Source organism: Xiphophorus hellerii, chromosome 20 (assembly GCF_003331165.1).
Source record: "Xiphophorus hellerii strain 12219 chromosome 20, Xiphophorus_hellerii-4.1, whole genome shotgun sequence".
NCBI lineage: Eukaryota > Metazoa > Chordata > Actinopteri > Cyprinodontiformes > Poeciliidae > Xiphophorus > Xiphophorus hellerii.
The window spans coordinates 22,180,845-22,207,811 of NC_045691.1; the positions used below are offsets into that span (position 1 = coordinate 22,180,845).

The following is a 26,967-nucleotide window of genomic DNA, read 5'->3' on the forward strand; positions in this document are numbered from 1 at the left end:
GTCAGAATCTTACAGAGCTGCGAAAGTATTCATTACTCTTTAGAGCAGATTTTTGAAATGGGAAAAGTGCATATTTTAAGAAGGGTTTAACAATCAGAAATCTGAAAAGTAGGGTCTTTATTTGTATTCAGCCTTCTAAACATTGACACTGAAAATGAAAGTAAAAAAATTGTTGTATGTAAACTAGGAGTTTACATACATTATGTGTTAGAATGACCCATTCAAAATCCAGACCTTAAGCCAAGTGAAAATCTGTCATATGATTTAGAAATTTGTATTACTAGGTACTCTTAGTCCCATCTCATTAACCTTGAGCTTTTTCGCAAAAAATTCAGTATCTAAACTTTCAGCTCTGGGGTAAAAATGTCACAGAACGCCTTCATCTGACGTTTCTACAAAGTTGTGACTCAGAAAGGATCAACACAAATGCACACCACATTTTTCAGATTTGTATTTGTAAAAAGAGATTGAAAACAAAAGTGATCAAGTTCTACATTGTCGTAAGAGTTATTATTCAGCTTTGCTCACTAGGGCTTTTATCTTTGTAAGTCTTAAAACTGGGTGTTTTTCTCCATGTTCTTTGTGTTTTTTTGTGTCTGCAGCAAGCATTCAATGCCACCGCAGTGATCCGTCACATGAGGCGTCTCCAGCTTAGCACTGGCAGTGAGGGACCTGGCCCCACCTTGTCCGATCCGTGCCAAGCCCATCTGCTGATGGAAGAGGAAGGTAAGGGGTAGCATATGTTTATTTCCACCCAATCATTTTTTTGAGCTAGTTTAATGCCTATATATTGTGCTTTTCCTCTCTCAGGAGCGCTTTGTGAAGGTGGTTGCTCCCAGAACATGGATGGGGGAGCAGACGCTTTGTCCAACTGCACCTACCGCTGCCACCCAGCCAATAGTGTGTGATACCTTACCCCCCTTCATGTACTTGTTATTCCCAATTCACTTTCCAATTTTAATCCCCCTCGGTGGAACCTGAGGCATCGTCTCTCCCCCGCTTGTCTGGCTGGGAATACAGCGCCATTCCAACCTGTCGCCTGCAGGGGGAGCAAGACTGTCAAGCCTGAAAGGGAAGAAATATATCGTGTTGAAAAGGAGGTGGAGGGAGACTTGCTGTAATGCTTATGCACCAAGGCAGATCATTTTTGGGATGAGTTGAAATGCATGAAAAGGAAAAAGGGAAAGACATCCTCCCCCTCCTTCATGTCGGGGGGGTGGGGATTGTTTTTACAGAAGCAAGACAGAACTTGCTGGATGTTTTATTTTAACAAAAATGTTTTCAACTTGTCTTTTTATGTTTTATCGTTTTAAATTTTTGAATTATTACCCTCCTTCTATAAGACTTTGGAGCGTTAATCACAGTATGGTACCTGCATGACAACGAGACGAATCCCCATTGCATGATTTATTTTTTTTTAAAAACACGTTGTATTGCAGAAATGCAATACAGCATTACACCAGTAAGATGGAGTATTTGGAAATGTTTTAATGGAAAATGTTGTGATATAACAGATTTGCATTCTGTGTCTTTAAAACAATTTGTGGCAGAGCAGTTCCTCCAATGAAAATGATACCATGCAGTTCTATGACATAGCCTTTCTTTCTCCACCATGAAGTGGTTTGGAGTTGAGAGGAAAAGGCTTCCCTGTTCTCTTTTTATTTCCAACAAATCAAACTTCAGCAACAACAGATGTTTTCCTATCTAAGGTGCCTTTTAGAATCCACAGTTTCATTTGGTGGTAGCGTTGCTTAAAAAGTGGTTTCTTTTTGTACGATTATGGGATTGTGTGTGTCTCATGTAAACTTAAATATAACTTTTTCCTCATTAAGGTTAGGTACAGATAGGATGCCTGCACAAAGAAAATGTTCTTTTTAAAAAAAAAAAAAAACATTAAATATTTGACAAAATGGCTGCAACATTTTTAGTGTGAAATAGTCTTTTTGTATCCAAGCTGAAAGATGCTGAAGAGTTTAAAACTAATCTTTGCAGTTTTTTTTATCTGCATCTCCAGTACTTCTCAACACCATTCAAATCATTTTGTTAGGAACAAAATTGTGTGCATTGCTTTCACCTGCACCTGATGTCTGCAAACTATTGCTCTGTAGCAGGAGCGCTCTTAATCATCAGGCATGTAGACCACTATAAATACCTAAAAATTATTCCCACCGTTTAATAAACAGCACTAGTTTGAGCAAGTTTTACTAGAACACATTAAAGAAATCATCATTTTGATTGCTGAGCTGAAACTGTGTACGCTCTGACACGCAGCACAGCCTCTTTCCAAAGTCCAAAAGAAATTAATACTTTAGAACATAATGGATTTGAATTACAGAGGGGGAAAAAAAATTATAAAATGGAGTTTTGCACACCTACATAAATAACGACACCTTTATGCATCCGAGCAGGAAACAGAGCTGTTGTCTTAATGAAAATGGGACATTCAAAGCTTAGTTAGTGAAGTACTGGCTTTTTTATTTTCGGTTCATACTTTTTATTAATTTTCATTAAATGCAGCATGATTCATAAACAAACTTTTTAACCAGAAGGGTTTCATAACCCCCAACAAAATTGATACAACAAAAAAAGCAGGCAAATATACTGTAGCTCTTTCAGTCAGAGTTTACAAACCGCTCACACTCACTTTTCTTCAACATGTTTCCCAGCCTTAGAAAAAAACATTAAAGACTGGAATTATGCATCAGACCAACTCATTCCATATTGATTCACATTGTTTGTGTGTATCTTTTTTTTTTTTAGTTCAGTTTCCCCTATTATTATTTTGTAAAATAAATTTCATTGCACATTTTTTAAAAGATATCTGTTCCTGTTTAGCATGTTTTTAGTGTTCTTTAGCCTATGTATTTTTGTACTGGATGAGGAGAAGCTTTATGCAAATGTTTCTGAATGATCTGGTGGGACGAACCCGCTGCAAAATCTCAACTGGCTCTAATGGACAATATGAGGATCTTCCTTTGGTGTGGGCTTCGTTTCCTATCAGTAACCGCTACACATTTAGGCTCCTGCTTCTCTCTGATACATCAGTATTTTGTAATTGCTCTTCCTGTTGGTTGGATTTGCCTTGGGAATTGTTAATATCTCAAATGATGCTTGTAAAAGGAGAGATTTTGTCAGACCTTGCTGTCTTTTACTTAAAATCACGCAGACCGTGAAGGAGCACAGGCCAGTGTAATAACATTTCAAAAAGTTAAACTTTGTGCTGCTTTGGAAAAATATCTATGAGCTTTATAGCGCAGTTTTACTGGATAGTCCTTGTAGTGTTTTCAGGTTGTAATGAAGCTGGTGACTCTGAACTGTAAAGTGCATTTATTAGAGACATTATTTTGGCAGAGAGAAAGTTCAGTATGAATAGTTTAGATGTCCTGGAGTACTGTAACATTAAAGCAGAAACGGCACAGAGGGGCTCAGAGGAAGCCTTTCTGCTTTCAGCCGATTCAATATACGATCTGATGTACTGACGATAATTAAAACAACTTTACTATTTTGAATTATTGTTATATATCTTTTTTCTGCTCATTTCCTACATTGACAAAGCATTTTCTTTGCTCACCGCATTAATGTCTACATTAACGCATACATGTTCTCTGGTCTTTCCCATTCTCAAAAGTGTCTGAAAGGGATGTAACTCTGTTTCATATCATATTTGTACCCAAAGGAAACAGGAAGTCATGGATTGGTTTAATGTATAGACGCTGATCATTTTAAAAAGTAAAATGTGTTGGTTATGTCTATTTTGTGTAAATTCCTTGGAGAAGCCATAATTATCTGATTTGACTAAAGCAGAAAAGTTATTTTTTCTTCATAAACAAATCTGTATATAATATAGAATTGTAATAATTGTCATTATGTTAAAAAATTTGTTACATTTATATGTGGCTATATAAATATAATATATAAAAATGTCCCTCCAGTCTGAAAAAAGTATCCTCTCCCTTGCAGACGTTAGGCCAGGGTGAGTACTTTTGGATTTAGGCTGCATTTGTCTGAAAGTAAATTTGATAAGCATGCTCTGCATGAATCTGTGCGGGAACTAATACTTTATCACAAATGGGTCTGGGATTTGTTTGGGTTAAAAGCAGTTTTATGAAAAAAACTCAATTTGGCATGTTGATATCCTAGCAAAATTAAAAATAAATCTAGTGCTGTTCTTGGCTCGTGTAACAGAAAACATTGCTGATAAAAGCAAATGCTGATCAGAATTGTAAGATCCACTGTACAAATCACTACTTAGGTCATTAACTTTTAAAACAATTTTTGGGTCTACACACCATCAACCAAACACACTGATTCAATTTATGAAAACAGGACTTGTTTAGTCTGAAAGTCAGCAACTTGGAACGTTTTCTGTCTGCTTTGAGCTCGGTTAGGCCAAATTAAATCTCCATTTATTTATCTATGTTTCTTGTCATGGTCGATTACCTTATGCTGCACTCTGTGCCATGGATTGGAAATAATTCGGCCATTCTGGAAATTTAAGAAGTAACTCTTTACTTGATAGCAAAATACTGTTCCACTTCATCCCACAGGACGGCCTTGTGGGCCTAAGAACTTTGACATGAAGGTTACCTTCATGTTCTGCTGTGGGAGGCCTCTCAAGTCCTCTTTGAGGAATGCTGAGCAATTAGGGTTTGTGGTTTGGCTGCTGGGAGGAACTGCAGAGCTGAAGAGAGTGAGAGTGGTGGTCGCTCTGTCGGCAGACGGTGGACGGAGTAAAAACGATGTGGTCGAGCCAAAAACAAGGAGCTGGTTTGAGATAATGAGAGGGATTCTTCGTGGATTACAAGGTGGAAACGAGTTGAGAGACGCAAGCTGTGTCTGGATGCAGAAGATAGGGAAAAAATTATTAGGAGATGCTGCCAAAAGTGCAGCACAACTGTTAAGTACAATAAAACCACATCTTTTTCATGTTAACTGCAAAATAAAATCCCCTGCTTGTTGGTAGAGATTGTGCTCGTGCTGCGCCCTCCTCTCTGAGCAGGCGGCGGCTGTCCATGCCTGCGACGGAATGTGAAACGGATTCGACTGAGAGATGAGCCAAAACAGCTTCTGTGATGACAGACTGGGATTCGTCACTTGCGAGAGCTGATTTATTTCTGCGCTGTTGGCAATTTAAATGCTACAGAAGCACTGAGAGTAAATTGCTGATGTGGAAGGATGAGAAGATTTATGAAGCAGACGGCATCCGGCGGACAAAGTCACAAAATCAGAAGCGCATCTGCTGGAAATGTGAACTCACAGATTCATCAAATCACAGACGAGCTGCTTTAGATATACACATCATCTGAAGATTTACAGGTTTTCTACTAGTCATGTGTTAAGTAGTTTTTAAAAATATTCAGACAACTTGAACCTTTTCATATTTTGTCACTACAGCAAGTCTTCATACATTTTATCAAGATTTAACATGATAAATCAACACGACATTCTGCATAATTGTTGACAGAACAATTAAACTTTCAATTTTTTTCTACAAAGGAAAATCTAAGCAGTGTGGTGTGGCTTTGGATAAAGTTACCCAAGTCAATACTATGTAAACTTGCCTTTTGCTACAATGCATCATGTTTGCAAAATACTTCAAGCTCAGTTTGGATGGAGAGCAAATATGAACATCAAGTCTTCAGTTTTAGCTGGATTTAGGTCTGGACTTTGACTGAACCGTTTTAAAATATTGATATTCTTTGATCTAAATCAGGGGTCTCAAACTCAATTTACCCGGGGGCTGCTGGAGGTAGAGTCTGGGTGAGGCTGGGCCGCATTCACACACACGGTCTCCTCAGCCGAACCTTTCTGATTGCCTATTACCATATTTGGCCGTAGTCAGGCGCTGTAACAGCCGTAATTGTGTAGTGTCTCTTTAAGATACTCTAGTATTGCTAATGATGTCAGAAGTATGCGCCACGGCTTCTCTGTAGAGAGCGTGGGAGAAACGTGCTAGACGGACATGTAGCTCCCTAACTTTTTAGTAATGTTACGGGTTGTTTTCTACGCTGCTCAATTTTCATGTCTGATAATATAGCAGCCGTTCAACCGGGCTTTGTAAGGTTGGTGAAGAGCGTATTTATTACAGGACAACACTGTGGAATTCCCAGTACCAGTGTGGTTGTGAGTTTTTGACCGTCCTGACGAATCTGCCGCCTCCTTTCCTCCCTTAAACACAACCCAAGCGTTACAGCGCCTAACCTTAATTACGTTACACTGATCAGCAACTTCCGGGTCTAGACTGGATGCTGAAGCACGTGAAGCGGGAGCGGCCGCGGAAATTGCGCATGTACCGCATGCAAATAATGACAAATAGAAAATGCAAATAGGCCCGGCCGATGTCCCGCCCCCGAGAGCAATATATTCCACCGTGATTGGTAAGTTCGTTCAGCTCCGCACACAACACTGAAAAGTGCCAATTATATCAAACTCGCGGGCCGCACTAACATTAAACTTTCATATTAAGGTGGGGGCCACAAACTATCGTCCCGAGGGCCGCAGTTGGCCCGCGGGCCGCGAGTTTGAGACCCCTGATCTAAATCGTTACGTTGTAGCTCCGGCTGCATGTTGACAGTTTTTGTCCTGCTGGAAAATTAATCTTATGGTTACAGAGGGTCTTGTTACAATACAGGGGACTGAATAAGCACATTTCACATGTTTTCCCACTTCACAAGTACTATAACCCAACACAATACTTTGTGATAATCTATCTAATAGAATATCTTGAGGTTTGTGGTTATAATGTAACTAAACATGAAAGTTCAAGGAAAACATCAACGTGCAAAAAGGAAAAAAAAAGAAAACGCCATTGGGAGGAGTTTTGCTGGCTTGTGAGTGACCTTTTTGTCTCCACTCCAACTATAGCAAACCCTGAATTTTAGAGCTCTCCAAATTAATAACTTTCTTCTACTTTATGAGCTTATGTGGCTTAGGAAGGACACATGTATCTACTGACTCAACCTTGGCTGCATAAACTTCAATAATTGGGGCTATTTTCCCCCACCTCCTTCATGTATGACCTCACACACCACTTTTATGTCACCTTCACATTTTTCACCAGGAGGCTATTGTGTTAACATCTATCGGGAGGTTTCTGTGCCCGTAAAGTGTTTGCCGTCCATCAACACTAGTGCTGCCATAAGCAGAATGAGTTTCTGCTATTTAAGATGTTTTATCGCGTCAATCCTCTTACAGAAAAACAAATGAGTGGATCTGTTTTTGTGTCCAGATAAGGCTGGCTGACAACATACCAACAGAAATGATTTAGAAATATGCTTACTGGAAATGATCTACCTTGTGAGGAAAAACAATGTAGATACAAATGAGACATGCAGGGGCGTGTTTGTGTGTGTGTGAACACTTATATGTTTTGTCTGTTGAGGTTTGCAATATAAATGAGGGTGCCACCTCAAAGTGAATGAGACCAGAATGAAACATTTAAATTCAGAGCTCTTGCTTTTCTTTTGAGCCAACAAAGTGGAATTTTTCTGCATCAGTACCACTTTAGACCAGCCCCCTGACAGGATTTAAAGAGGGAAACATAATAGCTGTATGTTCACTGGCAACATTCTTTCCACTGCTGGAAATGCTGTATTTCTGTTCTTCACGCAAGTTCTACATGCAGGGTTTTTTTTTTTTTTTTTTTTTTACACCAAACCGCTTCATGCTTCTGTTTCCAAGAAGCTAAATGTTCTTGTAATCCTTAAAAAATGTCTTAATCAATAGTTCTCAAGGCTTTCCGAAGTTCTTTCAACAACTTGGACATTTACTGTTTTTGAATTATTGCTCCTGCCGACAGCCTTTTGCTTAGTGTCTTGCTTAAAGACAGAGAAAGTGGATAAATGGAGGATGATAGAAGAAACCTGAAACAGAATCTGAGGCATGCATCATCCTTTAGCTGATCATCAACTAAAGGATTAACCCATAGTTTGTAGTTGCATTTTCAAGTAGGTGAGTGAGGTTTTTTTTTTTTTTGTCAGTGTGGCGAGAAGGGTGGAAGCACAGCACACAACACGTCGGTCATCAGTGAAGCAAAGGAGCAGCAGGCACAGAAGAGGCTCAGGTTGAAACACAGAGCGCTGAGCCTCCCTCACTCAGCGGATCAGTGAATTTACATCTGAAAAAGAAAAAAAAAAATGCTCGTGAGGTGTCCTACTTGAAGTCTGGTCTTAAATCTAATTTAGATGCCTTTTATGTGATCTTAACAAGGCGCTTCGTGCTCAAAACTCCCAGCAGTGTGGCTGAACTAAAACAATCCCATAAAAAAGAGGAGTGAAAGGAAATTCCTCCACAGTGACGTTATCACCAATTATCAGAAATGTTTGATTGCAGTTGTTTCCCAGCGACCACATTCAGTTTTTAGGTCCAGCGGGTGTTTCCTATTTGTCATTCAGCCATGTTATGATCTTATTCATTGCTTAAAAATGCAGTTTAGATGTAACTAGGTTATTTCTTTTTCTGACGTTAAAATGCATTTGGAGGAAGTGTGACAAAAAAATTCAAAAGTAGAAATCTGTGAGAGGGCACAATGGTCTTCACTGCACTGTAAATCTATTGAGCAAATAATAGAAAATGCGTGGGTTTTCTTTGTGATAAAAGCAACAAATTTCAACAGAAGGACACATATTTTCATCCTGAGCTGATGTCTAGCATATTTTCCTTGCATGCCGCTGGCACATTTATATTAGGCACAGGGTCAAACAAACCGCAAGCAGTTCAGCCAAATGCAGTTTTTGGCTCCAAACAATAATCAACATGCTAATGTTGTTTAAACCAAAACATTCTTCCCCGGTTCCATGCCTCCTTTGGCCTCCGCGATAGAGCAAAAAGTAATCGCAGGCTGTTTCAATTTGCACGAGAAACGGTCCTTTTGAGGTGCTGGAACGCAGCAGGGGGACCGAGACTTAAATAAACAGTGAGATCACCATCTCCTTCCAAAGAAGGAATGATGTGCAGCTTGCTTTTTCAGACATCTTAGCGCAACTCTTTAGGTGTGTACAGAAAAACTCAAGTCTAAAAGTGAGACGGGTTGTCCAATAACGAATGCAATGTATCTAAAACAGTCTGGAACAAGTCCTGTAGGTCTCAGAACCGAAAGCTGTACATCTTCTTGAAAAGGCAGAGCATTAGTTTGTGAAAAGGCTCCAGGCCCTCAAGGTCCTGAGTGACTCTACAAACCACAGTTGGTGATTATAAACAGGATGGAGAAAAGGATGAAAAATGAGACATGGAGAGTATCTGGCAGAATGAGGAGAGCCACTAATTTTCCACTTTTGGGAAAATTCAGCCTGCAATTAGGGTCATGCACTGCCAGAAACTTGACATGTGTGCAACTTGCATTAATATATTGGACCGGATTCTGAGATGACAGCAAGAGAAAAAGAAAACAAAAGGAGCTGGAAAAATGGAAAACAATGTCATGTTTATTTGTTTTTTTGTTTGTTTGCTTCTTGTTGTTGTTTTTGCACCTTTTAGTCAGTTAGTCATATACACAAAAAGGAATGTGACCAAGTTTGTGGGGCCATTTATTCAAATCAGGAGTATAAACACGAATGCACACTGAAATTCCAGGTTACCACAGATTACGCCTGTAGGAGGGAATGAGCGCCCTTATGAAATACTCTCAACCGCTGCGTGTCATGATATGTAGCCTTTCCCAGTTTCTTGGCATCTAGACTTGTTTTGTTACAGTTTCAGACTCCCAGTTTTTTTTTTTTACTGCAAATAAAATGGGAAACTCGCTCTTTGTTCAAGACAATTGCCAAGTGTCATTCTGGAAACCATGTATTAAAGGATAATTCATGCTCAGACATTATGCTCAGGCTTGTTTCACAGGATCTGTTCATTCCAAAGTTTAAGCTGCGCTGCTGAGCTGCGAGTTAAATCAGGTCCGCCATGCTCAGCTAAGCAGAAAGATATGATGGAAACAATATTTTCCTCCCAGCATAGCGGCTGCATTTCAGCCATCATGTGCTACATAAAAAAAAAAAAAATCTTTATTGTTTTAAGGGATCCTGAAGTTATCTCTCATTTTAAGTGACTTTCGAACAAAACTGTAATATTGAAACATAACTTTGTACTTTGACATATCAAGCAAAGCGTCCAGTTTTCAATTGTGTGTCTGCTCCAATACACATTAAATGTCTGAATGATTTCTAATCAGAATCATCTTGTTGACACAAACAAGGCATTTGACTTTGGTTCCACTTTGTTCTCGGGGAAGATGTTTTAAATATAAATATATATAAACAGTGTGTGCATATACAGCTGGTTCTAACTGAACCAGTTCTCAGTATATGACCAAGTTTTTGCAGAAATATGATAATGATCTGGTAATGTTAGAACACAGACCCAATGAAAAGCTGAGGAACAGGGAGTCTTCTGGGTTCAAGGTGGTTCAAAGTTGAAGTAAAAATAAAATTTCATCCTTTTTGGTGATTTTTGCTCCCTTCCTATTAAGATCCATTTAGACTACTGAAATAAAATCTACACGTTCTAAGCACTGGGTCCCCTATAAGCTGCATGTCCCTTGTTGTTTACAGTGTTTAACAGAACTAGGCATCATGAGAAGAAAACTGCAGCAAGACCCATTAGTGAGAATTATGAAACATGAAGGAAGTCAAACAGGACAGAGGAGATGGTCAGAGGTTTTCAGAGGTGATGACCAGGTCACACACCCTCAGCATCGGCAACTAAGAGAGTAAACAACATCAAAGTCCTTGGAGTACAGATCTCTGATGACTACACCTGTCTGAAAAATATAGCTGGTCTTGGGAATCAGGGAAATGCAGTATGGCAGACAAAAGGGCACCGCCCATAGTGAGAGGATTTGAAAAGGTCATTTAAGTGACCCTAACATATGTCCATCTGTTTTCAGCAGCTGCCGCATGAACAGGCTTGTAAACATTGCCTAATACTTCTCACATCCTCCCCAATAATTTTTTCACCTATTTGAATGGTTTATCTATTTTATTCATTTTTTAAAAACTTTTTTATTTTCTTTAACATTTTACATACCAGTGTGCTGAAGATCCCAGAGAAAGTTCCTCTCATTTAACCGTGGCCCAGTGGTCTCAAACTCCAGACCTAGAGGGCCAGAGGCCTTCAGCTGGTCGATGTCTCTCTGCTTCAGCACACCTGGCTTCAATATCAGCTCCAGCTGTGTAGAGTGTGACTGCATATTAGTGAGGCAGTTTTGCCATTTAATTAAAGTGTGGAAAGACGAGGGACTCATGAACTTTTGCTTTTGAAATTCAACTATTTTTCATGAAGCTATTCAGAATCAATCAACTAAAGCGCTGCCAACTGTCAGCCTATGATTAAACAGGCTAAACACTAAGCATTCATCAGATATTGCGTATCTGTATTATGTTCTGTGAGAGTTTGGAGAGTAAGGATTTCCAAAACATCCCCCAATGATCTCATCATCAGAGTGCTGGACCCTCAAACAGCTCTTTCATTTTCAAATTGACCTTTTCTCATATGTTCAGCCTCCACTGTTCTCTCTGAAGTAGCTGCATCTGTAAACTAGTTCATCTGTCATTTATAATTAACCTCCAACATATCGGTTAACATGTCCTAACCCTTGAGCTCACGATTAGTCAGGATAATCTTACTGGACATCCATCCAGAATGATGGGATATAGTTCTGATTTAAAAAGCCAATGTAAACTTAACCTGAAAGTCGCATGGCAAAAAAAACAAAAAACAAACAAAAACAAAAAACAACTAAATTCAATCCAGACACTACTCAGCACCGCCCCTCCCCCCCTGCTGATGAACAGTCCCTCCAAATCTCCAAACAACCAAGAAGGGAAATATGGCAACCCTAAAGCTTTCCCACGTGTGACCACCAGATACAAAAACAGATTGTCAGAGATAACAACAAACATATGAGCTTTGACTCCTCCTGCGTTCCCTGCAGACCTTTACAGCAAACACAATAACTGCAGGAACATTTACAAGTGAAGAATAAAGAGCAGAGGGGATTAAGGGACTTGGGAGAGGGAACCAAGAAATGGTTATTAGCTCAGGTAAGAAGGTATCAACTTTCCCTCACAAAGGAAAAGCAGATGCAGGGGAAGAATGAGCCTCATGAAGGATAATTTGTCAGAAATAAATGTTGTGTAATCAGCTCGTTTGTTTGAAAGCAGGGAGGTGAAATATATACTTATAGTAAAGACACACACACAAAAGAAAATCAGTGCACTCTTAATTAGTCATCTGAACTTTCAATGTGCCGTTAATGGACCGAACAATTTTATCTGGAGCAGTGCTTGCTTTTGTTGTGGGTCGCCAAGATGCCTGTGTTGCATTTTCCTTTCTGTCTGGGATATCCAGACAAGGCTGGCTGTGCAGAGGTTTGGAGTAAAACACATGCAACATCTGAGGATCTGTAACAGAAGATGATGGGCAACACTGAACTTGAATTTGGCTGTAAACATTGTTGGAGACCCATTTTCACTGGGATCTAAAAATAATACCAGCTGCGGTTTTCAGTCCCTTGCAAAAACATTTACATTAGTTCATTTTCTTTTAATTCCCAGATTTTGTCACTTTGTATAAAGTGACAATTATTTTTTTTATTTTGTCACTTTATGACAAAAGTCAGAATTTTATTTGTATTTAATAGACTATGATGGTACAACAGTACAAAGTTGTGTTACTAAAAGACAAAAACAAAACCTGGTTTTAAAATATTTTCACAATTATAAATGTCTAAATGCCTTTACCTTCAGTTCCAGGTCCAGATCTCATGGAGTGTGCCTCTTCCAGTTTTGCACATCTAGAGACTAAAATTCTTGACTATTATTCTGCAGAATAGCTGAAGAACAGTCAGATTAGATGGTGGGAGTCTGTGAACATCAGGTTTCAATTATTGCTGCAGATGGTCAGCTTAATTTAGGTCTTGACATTGACCAGGCCATTTTAACACAAGTATTCTTTAAGCTCTATTATTGTAGTTGGGACAGTATGTTTAGGAATGTTATCCTGCTTTAAGTTGATCTTCTGTGTCAGGTTTTAATCTGGGATTTCCTTCTATTATCTCCATTCATTATCACATCAACTCTAACCAGCTTCAAAGAAAGGCATCCCCACAGCATGATGCTGCCACCACCAGGTTTCATATTTAGGGACGTTGCGTTTGAAAGGAAGTGACACGTTTGTGTTCTTGCACACAAAGCATCTTGCTTTGTGTGCAAGAACATGATCTTAAAACAGATTCAAACATGATCTTGTCTGACCAGAGCCTCGTCTGCAACATGTGCGCCGCATTCCCTACACGGATTGTGGTAAAATTTTATACGGGTCATAGTTATGACTTTCTTGTAAAGAAAACTTTCTTTTTGCCACACATTAATAAAGGTCAGAATAGTTGAGTTGGTTGAGTTTCAGAATATTGCTATCCTTCATTTCTTATCAATTGAAGTGGACTCTAATTTTTTCAGAAGACAAACGCTGCTTTGCAAGATGTGCGGCGTCGGAATGTTTTAAAACCTAAACGTTATCCTTTACCTGGTCTGTGTTCTTTTGTCTTCTTGATGCTGTTTGTTCACTGATGTTCTCATGCAGACCTCTGAAGCCTTCACAAAACAGCTGCATTTAATACGCTGCAAATGAATTACACAAGGGTGGACTCCACTACTTACCTGACTTCTGAAAGCAGTGGAGAGCATTGGATTTTATCATGGGGCTATCAGAGTAAATTCAAATCCATTAGTCACTATTCAGATTTTCTGTAGTAAAAATACAGAAAATTATACATTCATTTCCTTCCACTTTGTAGCTAAACACTACTGTATGTTGGTCTGTCATGTAAAATCTCAATATTTCAGTGTATGTTTGTAAGGGGATGAAAGTCGTAAATGGATTGAAATTCAGAGTTACAGTATTTTGGTACTTTTGTCTTAGTAGAAATGTGTGTGTGTTCCTTTTGTGGACAGCGTTGCATTTATTCTGTGTTCCTGTTATTCTTGCCACCTTTACTTCTTGAATTTTGATGCCTTTTATGTGTAACAGGTGGCACCATTAGGTGTCGCACTCTCTCTAGCCTGTGCCTCCATAAAAGGGAAGCTGGAAGGGTGGGGTCCAGGTGTCAATTTCCCGTGTGTTAGACCAGCTGTGTGTTGGGCCCACGCTGTTTGCTGGCTGTGGTAGGTTGGGGGAAATCGTTTTAAAGTGATTCTTTTAAGTAAGTTGTGCTGATGTGGTGTTTTTATATAGGACTGTATTGCTGATGGTGTTCGGCTGGTAGCGTGACCTGGGCGTGGGTGTTGGACGCCGCAGGTAAGTTTTATATATTGGTCTTTTTAATTAGAATGAATTGTATGTTTATATATTGTTTTATTTGCTGGGTTTGCACCAGATCGGCTACACAAAGGTTTGATCTGGGAGTGTTTTATGTGATGCAGGTAGGCAGTGTTTTAATGTTTTAGGTTGATTTGATTAAAATGATTTAATAAGCATTCAGTAATTTTAGTGTCTTTGTTTTACAGTTTTTGCACTGCCTCCTGCTGTCCCTTTTAGCGTTTGGTTTTTTTTCTTTTTTGCTAGTCCGCCCAGTTAGGATCGTTTTTCTGCTTGTAGTACTTGTGAGGGCGGGCTAACAACTTTTTCATTCATTTTGTTTGTTTTGTTTTTTGTTTATTTTGTGGCACTTCCCTGAATTCTTCTATCCTGTTTGGCGTGATCCCCATGTTGGGTTGACAACGAACGGATAAAGCTAGCGGGGAATCCTTCCTGTATTCAACAATAAATATCAATAATTAACTTAATTCCTGTTGTTGATTGTTACGCTTTGGCAAGGCCCAAGCTATAAGATATGTAAATAATTTTCAAGTGTTTTTTTTCCTTAACATTTGCTATTTTATTACCATGTACCGATTTTACAGTTAATTTTAATTTATTTTCAAACTTATGCACAATACTGTAATGACGCCAACAGGGTTTATTAGAAATAAGTACAAGCTGCTATTTCTGAGGCTGCAGCTCACGCCTCTAACAAAAGGGCACACTCAACTGATAGCTTCACTGCTAACTCCCCTCTGAACTCTCCCCCACTTCCGGTCCCGGTACCGGAAGTGGGGTACTCGCTCCACCGATCCCCCGCCCACATGACAGGCCTATCACATGTGAGCAGGAGCCAGCAGAGTCAGACAGGGGAAGCCCACAACACTACATATAACAGAAAGGATCACATTGCAACTTATAACAAATACAAATAACCATATGAACCCCAGCAGAACTAAAACACAGAATCGTTACAATACCAAAAAATACTTAAGCGATATTTTACTTCTTTGCTTAATCTGAACAACCTGAGTGAGCATTTACAATGTTTTAATCTGAAATAACGGGAGATAGAAACAACATTTGGGCTACAGCTGCCATGCTAGCGTTAAAACAAAAGCCACCTTAATTTCAAGCTATGTCAACTCATGAAGTTTTGAGTTGAAAACCTTTGGTGGCGTTTTTATGTGAAAGAAGGACATATGGAGCCAAAGACTATAAGTTACTGACTGTCAATCGCAAACTTAAGGATATCTTAACTGGTCAGATTCTGCTGGATTACTTAAGGAAAGAAGTAAAACCAGAACCAGATAGAGGAGGTAACAGCATCTGACAACATGAAAGAAGGGTAAATGAACAAATCATGTCAGCAGAAAGCCAGCTCAAATAGCCTCCTCAAAGGGACCACCTCTAAGCAGCCACATTGTTTGACATCTGTTTTGCAGCTTTGCTCTGTGCAGCGGTTTGTGTTGAGAAAGCAGCGTGCGTATATCATCTTTGGCCCGGATCCAGGGGGTCCAGGCTGCTGGCTAGGTCGTCCAATGCAAGCGTTTCACGGGGAGGGCAAACGGCCAACAAATCGGACAACCAGCGATGAACCGTTCCACCAAAATCTTCCTGCTTGACGTTAGGGCTTAAATGAGTCACTAAATAATAGTTTGCTAAGTAAGCTAAGCATTTCTGCAAAGCCCACATACTTTTTTCCCCCCCTCCATTTCAGTGTTTGTTTCTTCTCTTCCTGTGTAAAGAGCTGCATGCCCCCGTTAATGTTTAATACAACTGAGCCCTGGAAGCAAATTTGATTTAGGTTTCCTGAAAACTGTTGGAAATTTCACTAGTCGAAAATATTTCACATCAGTCAGAAAATGCTGTCGTGGCCAGCACAGGGCTAGTTTTTATTTCGGATTAATGATGCCCTGTGATATTGTACCTGTTCTCGGACACTTATAATTTCATAGGCTGTGAAGAGCACTAAACATACTTTAATGCATGTATCATCTCTTCCTTTTAAAACATAGAGGTTATGGGAACATTCCTACAGGGTTCTGAAATTTTCACAAAAGTTTAACAGCGCTCACAGCTGTCAGGGGTCACTTTCTTCTTTTCTTGGCGAGACATATTTCCAGACACATTCATCTTAGAATATTAATGTTCCAGATTTTTGAACATTAACTTATGTTGACACCCATAGTGCAATAATATCAGGAAACGAATCATAAGAATCACATCTGACTCGGATTGGAACATGAAAACCTTTTTTTTTTTATTTCTTGCTGACTGCCTAAATCTGGAGAACTGTGAGAGACAAGAGAATGTAATGTTAAAAACATAAATCTTCACCAGCACAAGACTCAAACTAATATATCACTGGGATGTAGCTGGCACTCTGTACTGAAAGTAGTGTTCAAGAGGAATGTTACATTTCACAGATATCACTGTAAAGGTTCATAACAAAAACTGTTTTAAATTTCAGCATGTCACGCATGACATTAATAAGCAGAGGATAACTTTTTTGAAAAAGATAATTTATTTATTTTTTCAAAGCCGCTTTATATAAAAAGATATTGCAGCAATGGAAAAGCTTAGGGTATAAATGAAACAGAGCAAAAACCAAAGCAATCACAGAATGCTTCATAAATGCAACCTTCATCTCTGACACACAATAAATCAGCCTTATACCACAAATGATGCTCCGCACCAAATACAAAACAAACAAAAGAAAAAGATAATCACTTAAAAGTGATTTATTGACAGAAGTAATGTGGGGTGATTTTAGCTATGGCAAGCCAAAGGTGGCAAATTCGGATGTAAAAAAAAAAAAAAAAAAATCTATATATAAACATGTTGTGTGTGGACACTGGCTTAACTTTGAATAATAACATAAATGAAAAGAATGGAACAGAAGAAACTTTTCTTCATCAATGTCTCATTAAAAAAATGGACTTTACATATTTATAGCATTACACCATTTTTATCCAAACACTTCCACCACTTGGTTTATGTCCTGGAGATTTGTTCTGTGGAAAAGCCATAAAGACAGACCTGCTCAACTAAAACAACGCAAAGCATCTTGAGTTATGAGGCAGCACCATTCAAGCCATATATCACAATCTTTTTAGTGTTCACAATTAACATATTAGTATATGTCATGTTCTGCATTTCATAGCCAAGGTCATAATATTGATACAATGCATGATGTGTCCAGCACTAAGAGAGAGAGAGAAAAAAAGTCATCAAAAGCTATATTGTGTGATTTATCACTGAAGACAATGAAATAGCTATTTCTGCTGCTATTTAACAAAGGAGTACCTAGGTTTTTAGCTTCTTGGGTGGGACTTTTTTAAGTTCTTGGTTCTTTTGATCTTGGGTAGTGTCCTGGTCAGGGTGAGTTTGGGCCACCTGTGACTCCTGGAGCTGTTTAAGGCTGAGAGTTTGCTGCTCCTTCGTGGTTTCTCGTTGGGCCAGACGCAAGAGACGTTTCAGGGTCTTCACCTTTTCCTTCAGGTGGCCATTGGCTTTCTCCAACATACGCACTTTCTGGGAGAGAGTCCTCACTCGCTCCTCCTCCTCAAACAGAGCTTTCTGAACTGTGGAGCACAACAGCTGAGAAGAGACAGAAAAAAAATAGTGTTGTTTATTCAAGCTTTCCACCAAAGCAATTTTTAGTAAAAATGGGGGAAACTCACACGGCATATGTGAATAAATGACAGTAGTGAATAATTGTGACGTGGAAGGAAAGTGACACGTAATTCAAGTGGAAAGAAATAAAAACATAGCTTTAGAAACTGTTTTCAACCAAAAATCAGAAAAATTATTTGTTTATTTGAATACTGACCACTTTAATTTTATGTAGGGACACCAATAACATCAATCTCTTCTTTGCAATGCACAGTTTACCTCCAGGATATTATTTTGCATCAGAATAACTTTGATTTTTATAAACATTCTGACTAAAATCATGAAGAGACATATTTTTCTTTCCTGCTGATTGACAACATTAAAATGTGTAGTTGCTACTTTAATAGCAAGGTGAAGCTTTGATTAATTAGTAAAAATATGGCAATGCCTTATTTAATGATGTGATTCTGAAATGAAAGATTTTTCTTGATAATGCTGCCATAATATTCCTTTGTTCTGACATGTTTCATGTTCTGTTGTTTGTTGTTTCAACCCGCCTGGGTGGGGTGTGTGTGTGTCACCCATTTTGGGAAGAATAGATTTTGAAATCCACCCTCTGTAACACTCATGTCTCAGCCGTTAATCTGATGTGCTGCTAATCTGACATAATATAAACTTCCGCGACAGCATTTTGGAAGCAAAACCAAACCAGGCCAAAGTTTTGGACGCAACTTTAAATTTCTATTTACGATGAGTTCGTAAAACCAGTATCAATTTTATGGATTTTGGTTTAGTGTTACTGATATGCACCATTTGCTCAGTTTGAAGATATTAGTGTTAGTATTAGTAGTGATATTTAGAAGATTTACAAGAGTCATAAATTCAGGGCTAATACAAATAAATCGTGACAATCATGACTAGATCAACTAAACAAAGTTTCTGTTAGTTGATCTCACATGGTTACTTGGAAACTATTGCTAAGACCTGCTAAGGGCTTGAGCCGACCCCATAAAGTCATGAAAAAGAAAACAACGTTTTTGTTACATGTATGATCTAGAACTGCTGTTTGGATATGGCCTATTCTTTGTGTAAGTCACATGAGGGAACACTGCTGACAGGGCCCTGAGCCTGTATCAACAGCTCACAAGTCCTCCAGGATATTCCCATGTTTGTATAAGAATGAGCCAAAAAAGGGTTATTTTTGGATGCTTGCAGCTTAAAACAAGGGATTTGGGAAGAGAAACAAAAAACAGTGAAGGGGAACAATGTGAAGGCAATCCTGTTTCTCATGTGTCTTGTGTAAAGTAGTGTGTGGTGAAAGTGAGGAAAAGTCAAATTCAGATGTAGCTGCAGACAAAAGATGTGTGAGAAACTCTGTGACTTTTGTGCTTTTGGATCTTCCAGCAGAGTTCGATACTCCCATCTTGTCTCGCATTCGGAGCACTGAGTGGATATAAAAGGGGCGGCTTTGGATTGGCTCTCTGAGTGATAGAAGGTTTCGTGTTAGTAATGAAAAGTTTGTGTGCTGCCTCTGCCTCTCTTTCTTGCGGTCCTCTTCTGTTTTCCTTACATCAGAGAAAACATGACCTTCTCTTTCATTGCTCTCTCTAGCACCCAAACATCCATGCGTCATCCAGTCCCTGTTGGATTTCTTTGAACACGTGATTATATTCAGGCCTAATAAGCAACCTGCCTATTACATTTTGTTTTCTGGAGTCATACATTTGACAGAACACAGCCAAGTTTGGAATAATTGTGGACTCCGTTGAAATTTGATAAAACAAATCTGTTCTGCAAAAAAGTTTCTTCCAGTTAAAGCAAGCAAAGCAAAACTTAAACTAGGTTTATCTAGGCATGACTTGGAGAGAGTAATACATCCCCTCGACTACTGCAATGCACTTTATGCTGGCGTCAGTCAATCATCTCTAGTTCTTCTTCAACTTATTCAAAGTGTTGATGGAGGTATCTTCTTACATGAGCACATCTCACCTGTCCTGGCCTCTTTCTCCTCTGTACCTTTTAGTATCTTCTCACTTCGTATCTTTCTTTGCAAACCTCTAGGAGCTGACCAGTTGCTTTTAATTGTGGAAGTTTAAAGGAGCTCAACCTTTTCTGTTATGACTCCCAACCTGTGGAACGAACATCAGACAGGCATCTTCTCTTCCTGTGTTTAATTTTGAGACTCTACAGAAGTCTCTTTTAAAACACATCTTTTTTCAATTGTTTCTAATCAGTTGCGAATTGACTTGCTCGTATTATCTGTGTAGTATTTTTGAGTCTTTCTTTGTGTTTTGTTTTTCTTTTCTTTTTATCTATTTTTGTTAGTATGTACAGTACTTTGGCAAACATTCAGTTTTTAAATGAGCTTAATAAATAAATTGGACTCTGGTTAATTTTGATTTCGGACTTGAAGTAAGTGCAACTTCACATGAAAAACAAAAGGCGATGCAGAATCAGATTTTAATGGAAAATTGAGTACGCTTGACTCCATGTGAGCAGATGAGAATAAAGATATGCAAAAATGATTCTTATTATAAAAATACTTCATTGACAACACAGTGAACCAGCTGAGCAAAGTCCCTCTGTTTCATTGGGACACTGTTGTGAGCTGAAATCCAACATGCCCGCTAACCTGAGACAGATGATCCAAAGACCTGGACCTTTCCTGGCTAAAACAAAAAAAATTACCTCCATATGCCTCTGACTGTGTTTCTTAGATTTCCTCTGCAGACTCTAATGCTTCCACATGGGCCAGCGGGACAACCGATGTAAATTCTCTGCCATCAGATAACAACCACTGAGGGTTTTGAGGAAATGTAAAAAAAAATGAGCTGCCGACCCACATCATTGGTTAGAACGTTACTTGTTGTAATATTAGCTGTGCACTCTTTCCATGTGCTTTCACTTTGGTCCCGGAGGACTTTCTTTGAAAGTACAAAACTTTAAAACGGAAAAGAATCACATTTAGACACCGAACAGGGAAAAGCAGAAAGTGTTAAATTTAACTTTACGTTTTTTGTGCCCACAAATGATTTTTACTTGAGGACACACTCAGTCTGAGGTGGAGCACTCCAAGATTATGGCTGTCAGAGTAACTGAAGTTATTCAGGAAAGGTAGCAGCTGCTGCCAGGTAGTAGTTGCCATGTTTCAGTGAGATTTTAGAGACTTCTACTTTAGTTCTTACTGATTTTCTTTAGCCTCCTATACAACATATACGTTTAAACGTTTTTTCTTATGAAAGAATCTGTGGATTATGTATGATTTAAAGATAATCTGATTAGTAGCTACAGAATTGAAGGTTTACTTAGTACTCAGAAACAACTAATATTTAGTTTTAACCCTGAATGAAACAAGCTGTCTTTCGAAATTGTCCAGAGGATATTGATGAAGTAATGTATTGGGAGAGGAGCAGTGAATGTCTACAGAAAATGGACTTGCCTAGGAAATCTCTGTTTTTTATTCGTCAACAAAGTATCTTTTTTGGCCTGTGTTAGTTTCCATGGTGACCAGCTGTTGTGCTGGCAGATAGATGGCACTGCTTCTATCTGCTTCATATTTCAAGTAAAAAAAGGTCTGTACATACTCTGCAACAACCGGGAAACTTGTTCTCTCTTTTAGATAAGAGAAAAAGAAAATGACATCATTCATCTCTCTCAGATTTGGATCCAAAATTCTTGCTATGGATACAGTCAAAAATGAAAAGACAGCATAAGTCTACAAGTGGTTGTGAATGCTTATTTACTACTGCAGGTAAACATGTAATGCTTGTCTGCTTAGCAGTAAATAACTTGTCCTGTTTTTAAGCAGCAAGAGGCACAGTGGTATGGTTGTTTCCAGGAGGTCAGCCCTTATACTTGCCCCACTAACTGCTTTGCTGCCCTGCCTACCTCTTCACACACACTGAAATGTGTCTGTTCTCACTGAGCAAGCTTTGTTTGCTATCTCCTCTCTTTTTAATTGTTTTTCATTGATGTCAGAGATTTAATGAGGGGTAGGAATGTTTATAAGGATTTTTCCTTCTATTTATAAGGTAAATACAGCAAAAAATACCTATAATTTTCTCCTAAATAGTTCAAACAAACCAAAGGTTAAATAGCTCAAGGGCATAGATCTTTCTAAAAACAAATCCAAGTCAGTCAACTGCAGCAGAGCATGTTTCAAGAACCCCAGCCCCCGTAAAAAAAACTGAATCATGCCACAGTAAACCGAAAACAATTGTCTAGCTAATGGCTATTAATGTTGCACTCTAGAGTCCAAAAACAAAACATCCCAATTTACCTTTTAAATCACAGTCAGCTCAAACATTTTCTTATAAGTTGGATCAAGAGTATCTACCAGTTATAGAAGGTAAAGTACCATCATGTTTCTAATTTTGAAGATGATTACTTATCGAAACAATGATCTATTCAAAAAATTTTGCTTTGTATTTATAATCACAACCCTGATCCAAAGGGTAACGGAAATCCATGGCAGATTTCTTTTTGCATGAAAAGCCAGAAAATAATTGTAGACAGAGGAAAAACAAGGCCGGACTAAATCTGATATATTAGATGGAGCAAGTTCACTATTTTTATATAATACCATAATTTAAGAAAAGGCACACACTTTTCTACTAAGGGATTACCAGTGATGTTTAGATGGGAAAACAACTCCGCTCAATAACATCAGTTTATTGCGAAAAAGAAAGTAGACATCTCCTTATAGGGTCCTTCTTTTATTAGGTGCAAGGGTTTGTGGGAAGTCTCAAAAGTATTTTGTGTGTAGCAGTATATTTGATACTGCAATGAATGCTCTATTCCTGGCTTTAATTCCCTTAACAATTCAGTTATTGACTCTTGTGCTTTTTCAATTTTCCTTCAGACATTGCAGGTTCTCTGTCTTGCCAAACCTCAAGAAAAGTTCTTCTGGTTTCTCATGCATTAAGAACATTTTGACATGCCAGCTTTTTCCATCCTTTCATTGAAAAAAAAGAGATGTAATGCCTAATCCTTTTTGTGTGCTCCACAATATGTCCAACCTTTGGGTCTTTTAAGAGTAAACTTTTGTGAAACAGTAACAGCTATACCAGAATGGGCTATTTGACCCAATGCCTGAAACAGAAGACTCAAATGACTCTTTCCAAAGTCAAACTAATATACTTAGCTCTGTTGTGTCCACATTAGAGGACACAACAGCAGAGATCAAATTTCAAGACCTTGAGGGCCAACCCCATGTTAGCTCCCAAGTTTTGAAGGAGTAATTCAAAATCAAGCCAAGTTAGATTTTTTAAAGGTAGGTCTAAGTAAAGTCCCAACTATTCCAGGGCTAGTCCGAGTTGAGGCTTAAACCGTTGAGGGACAGGTCAATGTCAAGATAAATCTCTCAGTTCAAAGAGAAAGTTGAGTCTTTAAAAGACTCAACTTGAGTGTAACTCAAGTCTTTAAAGGGTAAATCCAAGTCTCAAGTTTAAGTCCAAGTCTTACGATTGAACATTGCGTATCCGTGCCATGTAGTTTGTCAAATACAGAGAAATGCTGTAGGTTATGAATTTGAAAAATGAAGTTCAAGCCAAATAGAGCGCATGGAGATGTAACATCAGTATCACTATCTTTTTCATGTTCAATTCAGTAACAAAACTGTGATTACGTGCTGTGAATTATGGTAAAGAAATCAAACTGTGTTTAATTAGAACACAACATGCTTTACAGATTAAAACCAAAACAAACCTACACTCAAATGACTCCATACAATAGCTTCTATCCAGCAGAAATATACACATGCATAACGAGCAAGGATATGGTAAAAAAAAACCAACAGGCATACACAATCTAAATGATTTTTGGTCATTTAATATATGGTTCTGTGTTAAAGACGTCTGAAATCTGCTCATATCAGTCTTTAGTTTATTCATCAAACATACCCTGAAACATGAGAACCTGCAGTCAGTGGCTTACTGACTACAAATGTTTATTTAATACTGCTGATATTAAATAAAAACAGAGGAAGTCAAAAGTTGCTGTTTACTCCTTTTCCTGCCAAGAAACATTAGAATCCAAACCTTCTGTGTGTGACATTACCATGACAAATCATTTGTATATACAACACTTACCCAGAGGGAATTTTTACATTAATATTTACTGATTGGGTCTGCACTTGCTAACTTTTACCGTTTATTATACATAAGATGTAGACTGTTTAGGGCGATCAAGTCTTAGAACTTGACTGAGGATCAAATATAGAGTCTTTACCAGAGCAAGTCTAAGTCAAGTCTAGAGTCTCTGCTTTTTGCAACTTGGGTGTAAGCCACAGACGTAAGTCACCATCTTCAGTGCGTACGTACCCGGCTGTCCTCTTGAGCCTCCCACTCCGGAGTGAAGCTGTGGACTTGAGTTCCAGGTGTGCAGTTGGAGAACTGGAAGAGGCTGGCAAACATGCGGTGGTTCTCTGGAGTGTCGGGGAAGATGGGGTCCTGGAAATTAACTCCATGTGGAATAATGTTGTAGTTTTCATCCATCCTACATGACATAAAGAGCACAAATGCGCTTAATAAAGAAAATAAAAAACAAAGCCAAAGTGTTTGCATGTCTGACTAAATCCAGATGAAAACACAAGTCAATATGAATTTGCTTGTATAGCACATCAAAACAACAGGTGGCAACCAACGTCCAGTACAATTCTATAAAATTAAGTAACGTGACAACAACAAGGTAGCATACACATGCAGGAAAAAAAAACTATGATCAAGAGTGTTTTGAGCTCTCACTAAAACTGAAAGTTCACACAAGTAACCTGCCAATTCATTGCATAGATATACCTGTTAATGTTTCAAAAATGGGGGAAGAAAATATAACTATGTAATTTGCTGGCAGACTTTGATTTAATATTATAAAACCCTGAGAAGCATGTGGATGACTCAACCAGTAAATTACAAGGTGAGAGGGATTTATGAAGTGTGTTTCATATCTTCAGGAGGTTTTGTGTTATTCATCTGGATTTCATTTCAAGCCCCTCGGGGAATGTCCACTGCCTAGTCGTCCCTATCAGAGGCTGTGCCGTTAGTATGTTGAAGTAGCAAGGGAGAACTCATGTTTTCCTTCAGCAGATGATGTCAAAGGTTAGATGTAATCATAGAAACTAAAAGTATTTGGATTTGCAGATTCAGGGTAGAGTATAAAAACCTGAGAAAAAAAGTGAACCCAAAGAACATCAGGTATAGTAACTGATAGTGCATATTGATAATTTTTAGCATTAATGCAATGACGTTTTCTTTAACAGGGAAAGTAGAACTCCAGAGAGAGCAAAAAGTGGGCCAAATGTTTTTCAGCAAACGTATGGATTTAGCAGCACACTCGGTCTATTTTTATGGATCCTGAGGGATGTCCTTCGATGATTTTTTCAGTGTTAGGCTGTGATTTATCCTGTCTAGGGAGCATGTACTCATGATTGACTGGAGAAGCTATTTTTGTTCAAGAAGATGCTTTGGGGGAGAGGAAAAAAAAAGCCCCCTGTAGACTTGATAACAGGTCTTCTGTAAGTAACTATTGCTAAACTCAATGGCAGTAATTGAACACATGTTATGGGTCTTATTTTTTTTAGTTATTTGTGCATATGGCAGAACAGTTTTCAGAAAAGGTTAAATTAATCGCAGAATTTCTTAAGAAACAAAAGTGAACACATAAGTGAGAGGATGCAACCGGGTCATGCATGTCAAATTAGGACAGCAAGTCTGCACACTGAAAGTGTTGGAGGCAAACCGCTCCAAACATAACAAATGATGTAGCCTTTTAAACATATGTGGAATAATGCAAAGGGGAAATGAACACCTTCCCCCCCCCAAAACATTCTTCAGGAGAAACTGATTCATATCACTCCTTCGGGTGCCATAACACTTTACCCCAGATGCATGCATGGTGGTTATTCATTAATAACTCAATATGGCCCATGAATAGAGGATGTAGACACTGTTCACCTTAGAAAGAAGTAGTAGTTGTTGTTTTCGGTGACGCTGTAGGAGAAGCAAGGCAAGTATCCCAGGCCACTGACGTTGAACCTGGAGCCAGCGGGGACCTCCAGCATGCTGCCCCAGGACTGGTCGCACAGCAGCTCGATCTCTGCGGAGAAGAGCAGGTCGGTGTCGTGCTGCCACGGCAGGTAGTTGTACACGCTGTAGGACTCTTTGTGTAGAGCCAGCACCTTGGCAAAGACGATGATCTCCGCCAGCTCAGCGCGGCACGCTTCCGTCTGCGGTCTCCAGTGGTGGGGTAACTGACATCCCCAGCTCCCATCGGTGCCGCCAGCTGCCAAAACAAACCCCAGAATAATCCACATGATGCGACGGAGAGGACACATCTGTCGCTCCGCTGTGCGCATAAAGGCGCACAAGACTCCGGGTGGATGCAATTAAGTGGGGGGGCAAAAGGTGTTTCACATGTGTTTTCAGTTATGCAAAAATAATTTTTCTCCAGATCTGTTGCAGGATTTTGCAAGATGAAGAAGCCCCGAAGACCGCTCCAGTCAGTGTAATCCTAACTTGTCCGAGCAGAGCTACAGCCTAACCACGACACCAGCATCCTCTCCAAGAAACTGCCTCTTACCTCTGAGACAAGACGAGAAGCAGCAAGGGAAATAAATTTGTGTGAACTCATTTAATAAAAGTTTCTCTAAATTACTATGTAATAAAAAAAAGAGCCTTTACTATTCCCAATAGTCTGACATTATGTAAAAGATAATTCATTTCAACAAATCCTTAGAAAAGTTTAAATATTAAACAATTAAAGAGATCAAATTTCACTGGCGCCCTCTGATGGGCATCTTGGAGAACGACAGTGTTTGGGTTAATTTCTTTCAGTTTTTAATGAAAAATTTAAGCTTTCATAATAATGACAATCATTTTTTCTTTTTCTTACCGTTAATGTCAATCAAAAAGGAAGGACTCTTAATATGGTCAGTTTTAAGCCTAGTCTTGAAAAGTTAAACGCTCTTAAAAGATTTTGTAACAAAAAGATTCATATAAAACTAAGATGGTGATAGCATATTTGGACATCTTTAAGAAAATGTGCAGTTACAGTCTCGTATCAATT

At 38.8% G+C, this 26,967-nt stretch overlaps 2 protein-coding genes across 3 annotated transcripts in view; one reads left to right on the forward strand and one right to left on the reverse strand.

Moving 5' to 3' along the window:
- Positions 1-3,739, forward strand: part of camk1b (calcium/calmodulin-dependent protein kinase Ib) — a 42,676-nt gene extending 38,937 nt beyond the window's left edge. For both annotated transcript variants that reach the window (XM_032549576.1, XM_032549577.1), the window contains 2 exons: positions 603-726; positions 811-3,739. In XM_032549576.1, the coding sequence (XP_032405467.1) occupies positions 603-726; positions 811-908 (222 nt within the window). In that variant the 3' untranslated portion in view covers positions 909-3,739. The remainder of the gene's footprint in view (positions 1-602; positions 727-810) is intronic.
- A 13,054-nt stretch (positions 3,740-16,793) lies between these two features.
- ccdc3b (coiled-coil domain containing 3b) lies at positions 16,794-26,501 on the reverse strand. The gene is made up of 4 exons (XM_032549587.1): positions 25,857-26,501; positions 24,228-24,402; positions 17,599-17,892; positions 16,794-17,496 (listed from the first exon to the last, which is right to left on the reverse strand). The coding sequence occupies exons 1-3, from the start codon at positions 26,255-26,257 to the stop codon at positions 17,599-17,601; spliced, it is 870 nt and encodes a 289-aa protein (XP_032405478.1). The 5' UTR covers positions 26,258-26,501; the 3' UTR covers positions 16,794-17,496.
- Between the last annotated feature and the right edge of the window lie 466 nt (positions 26,502-26,967).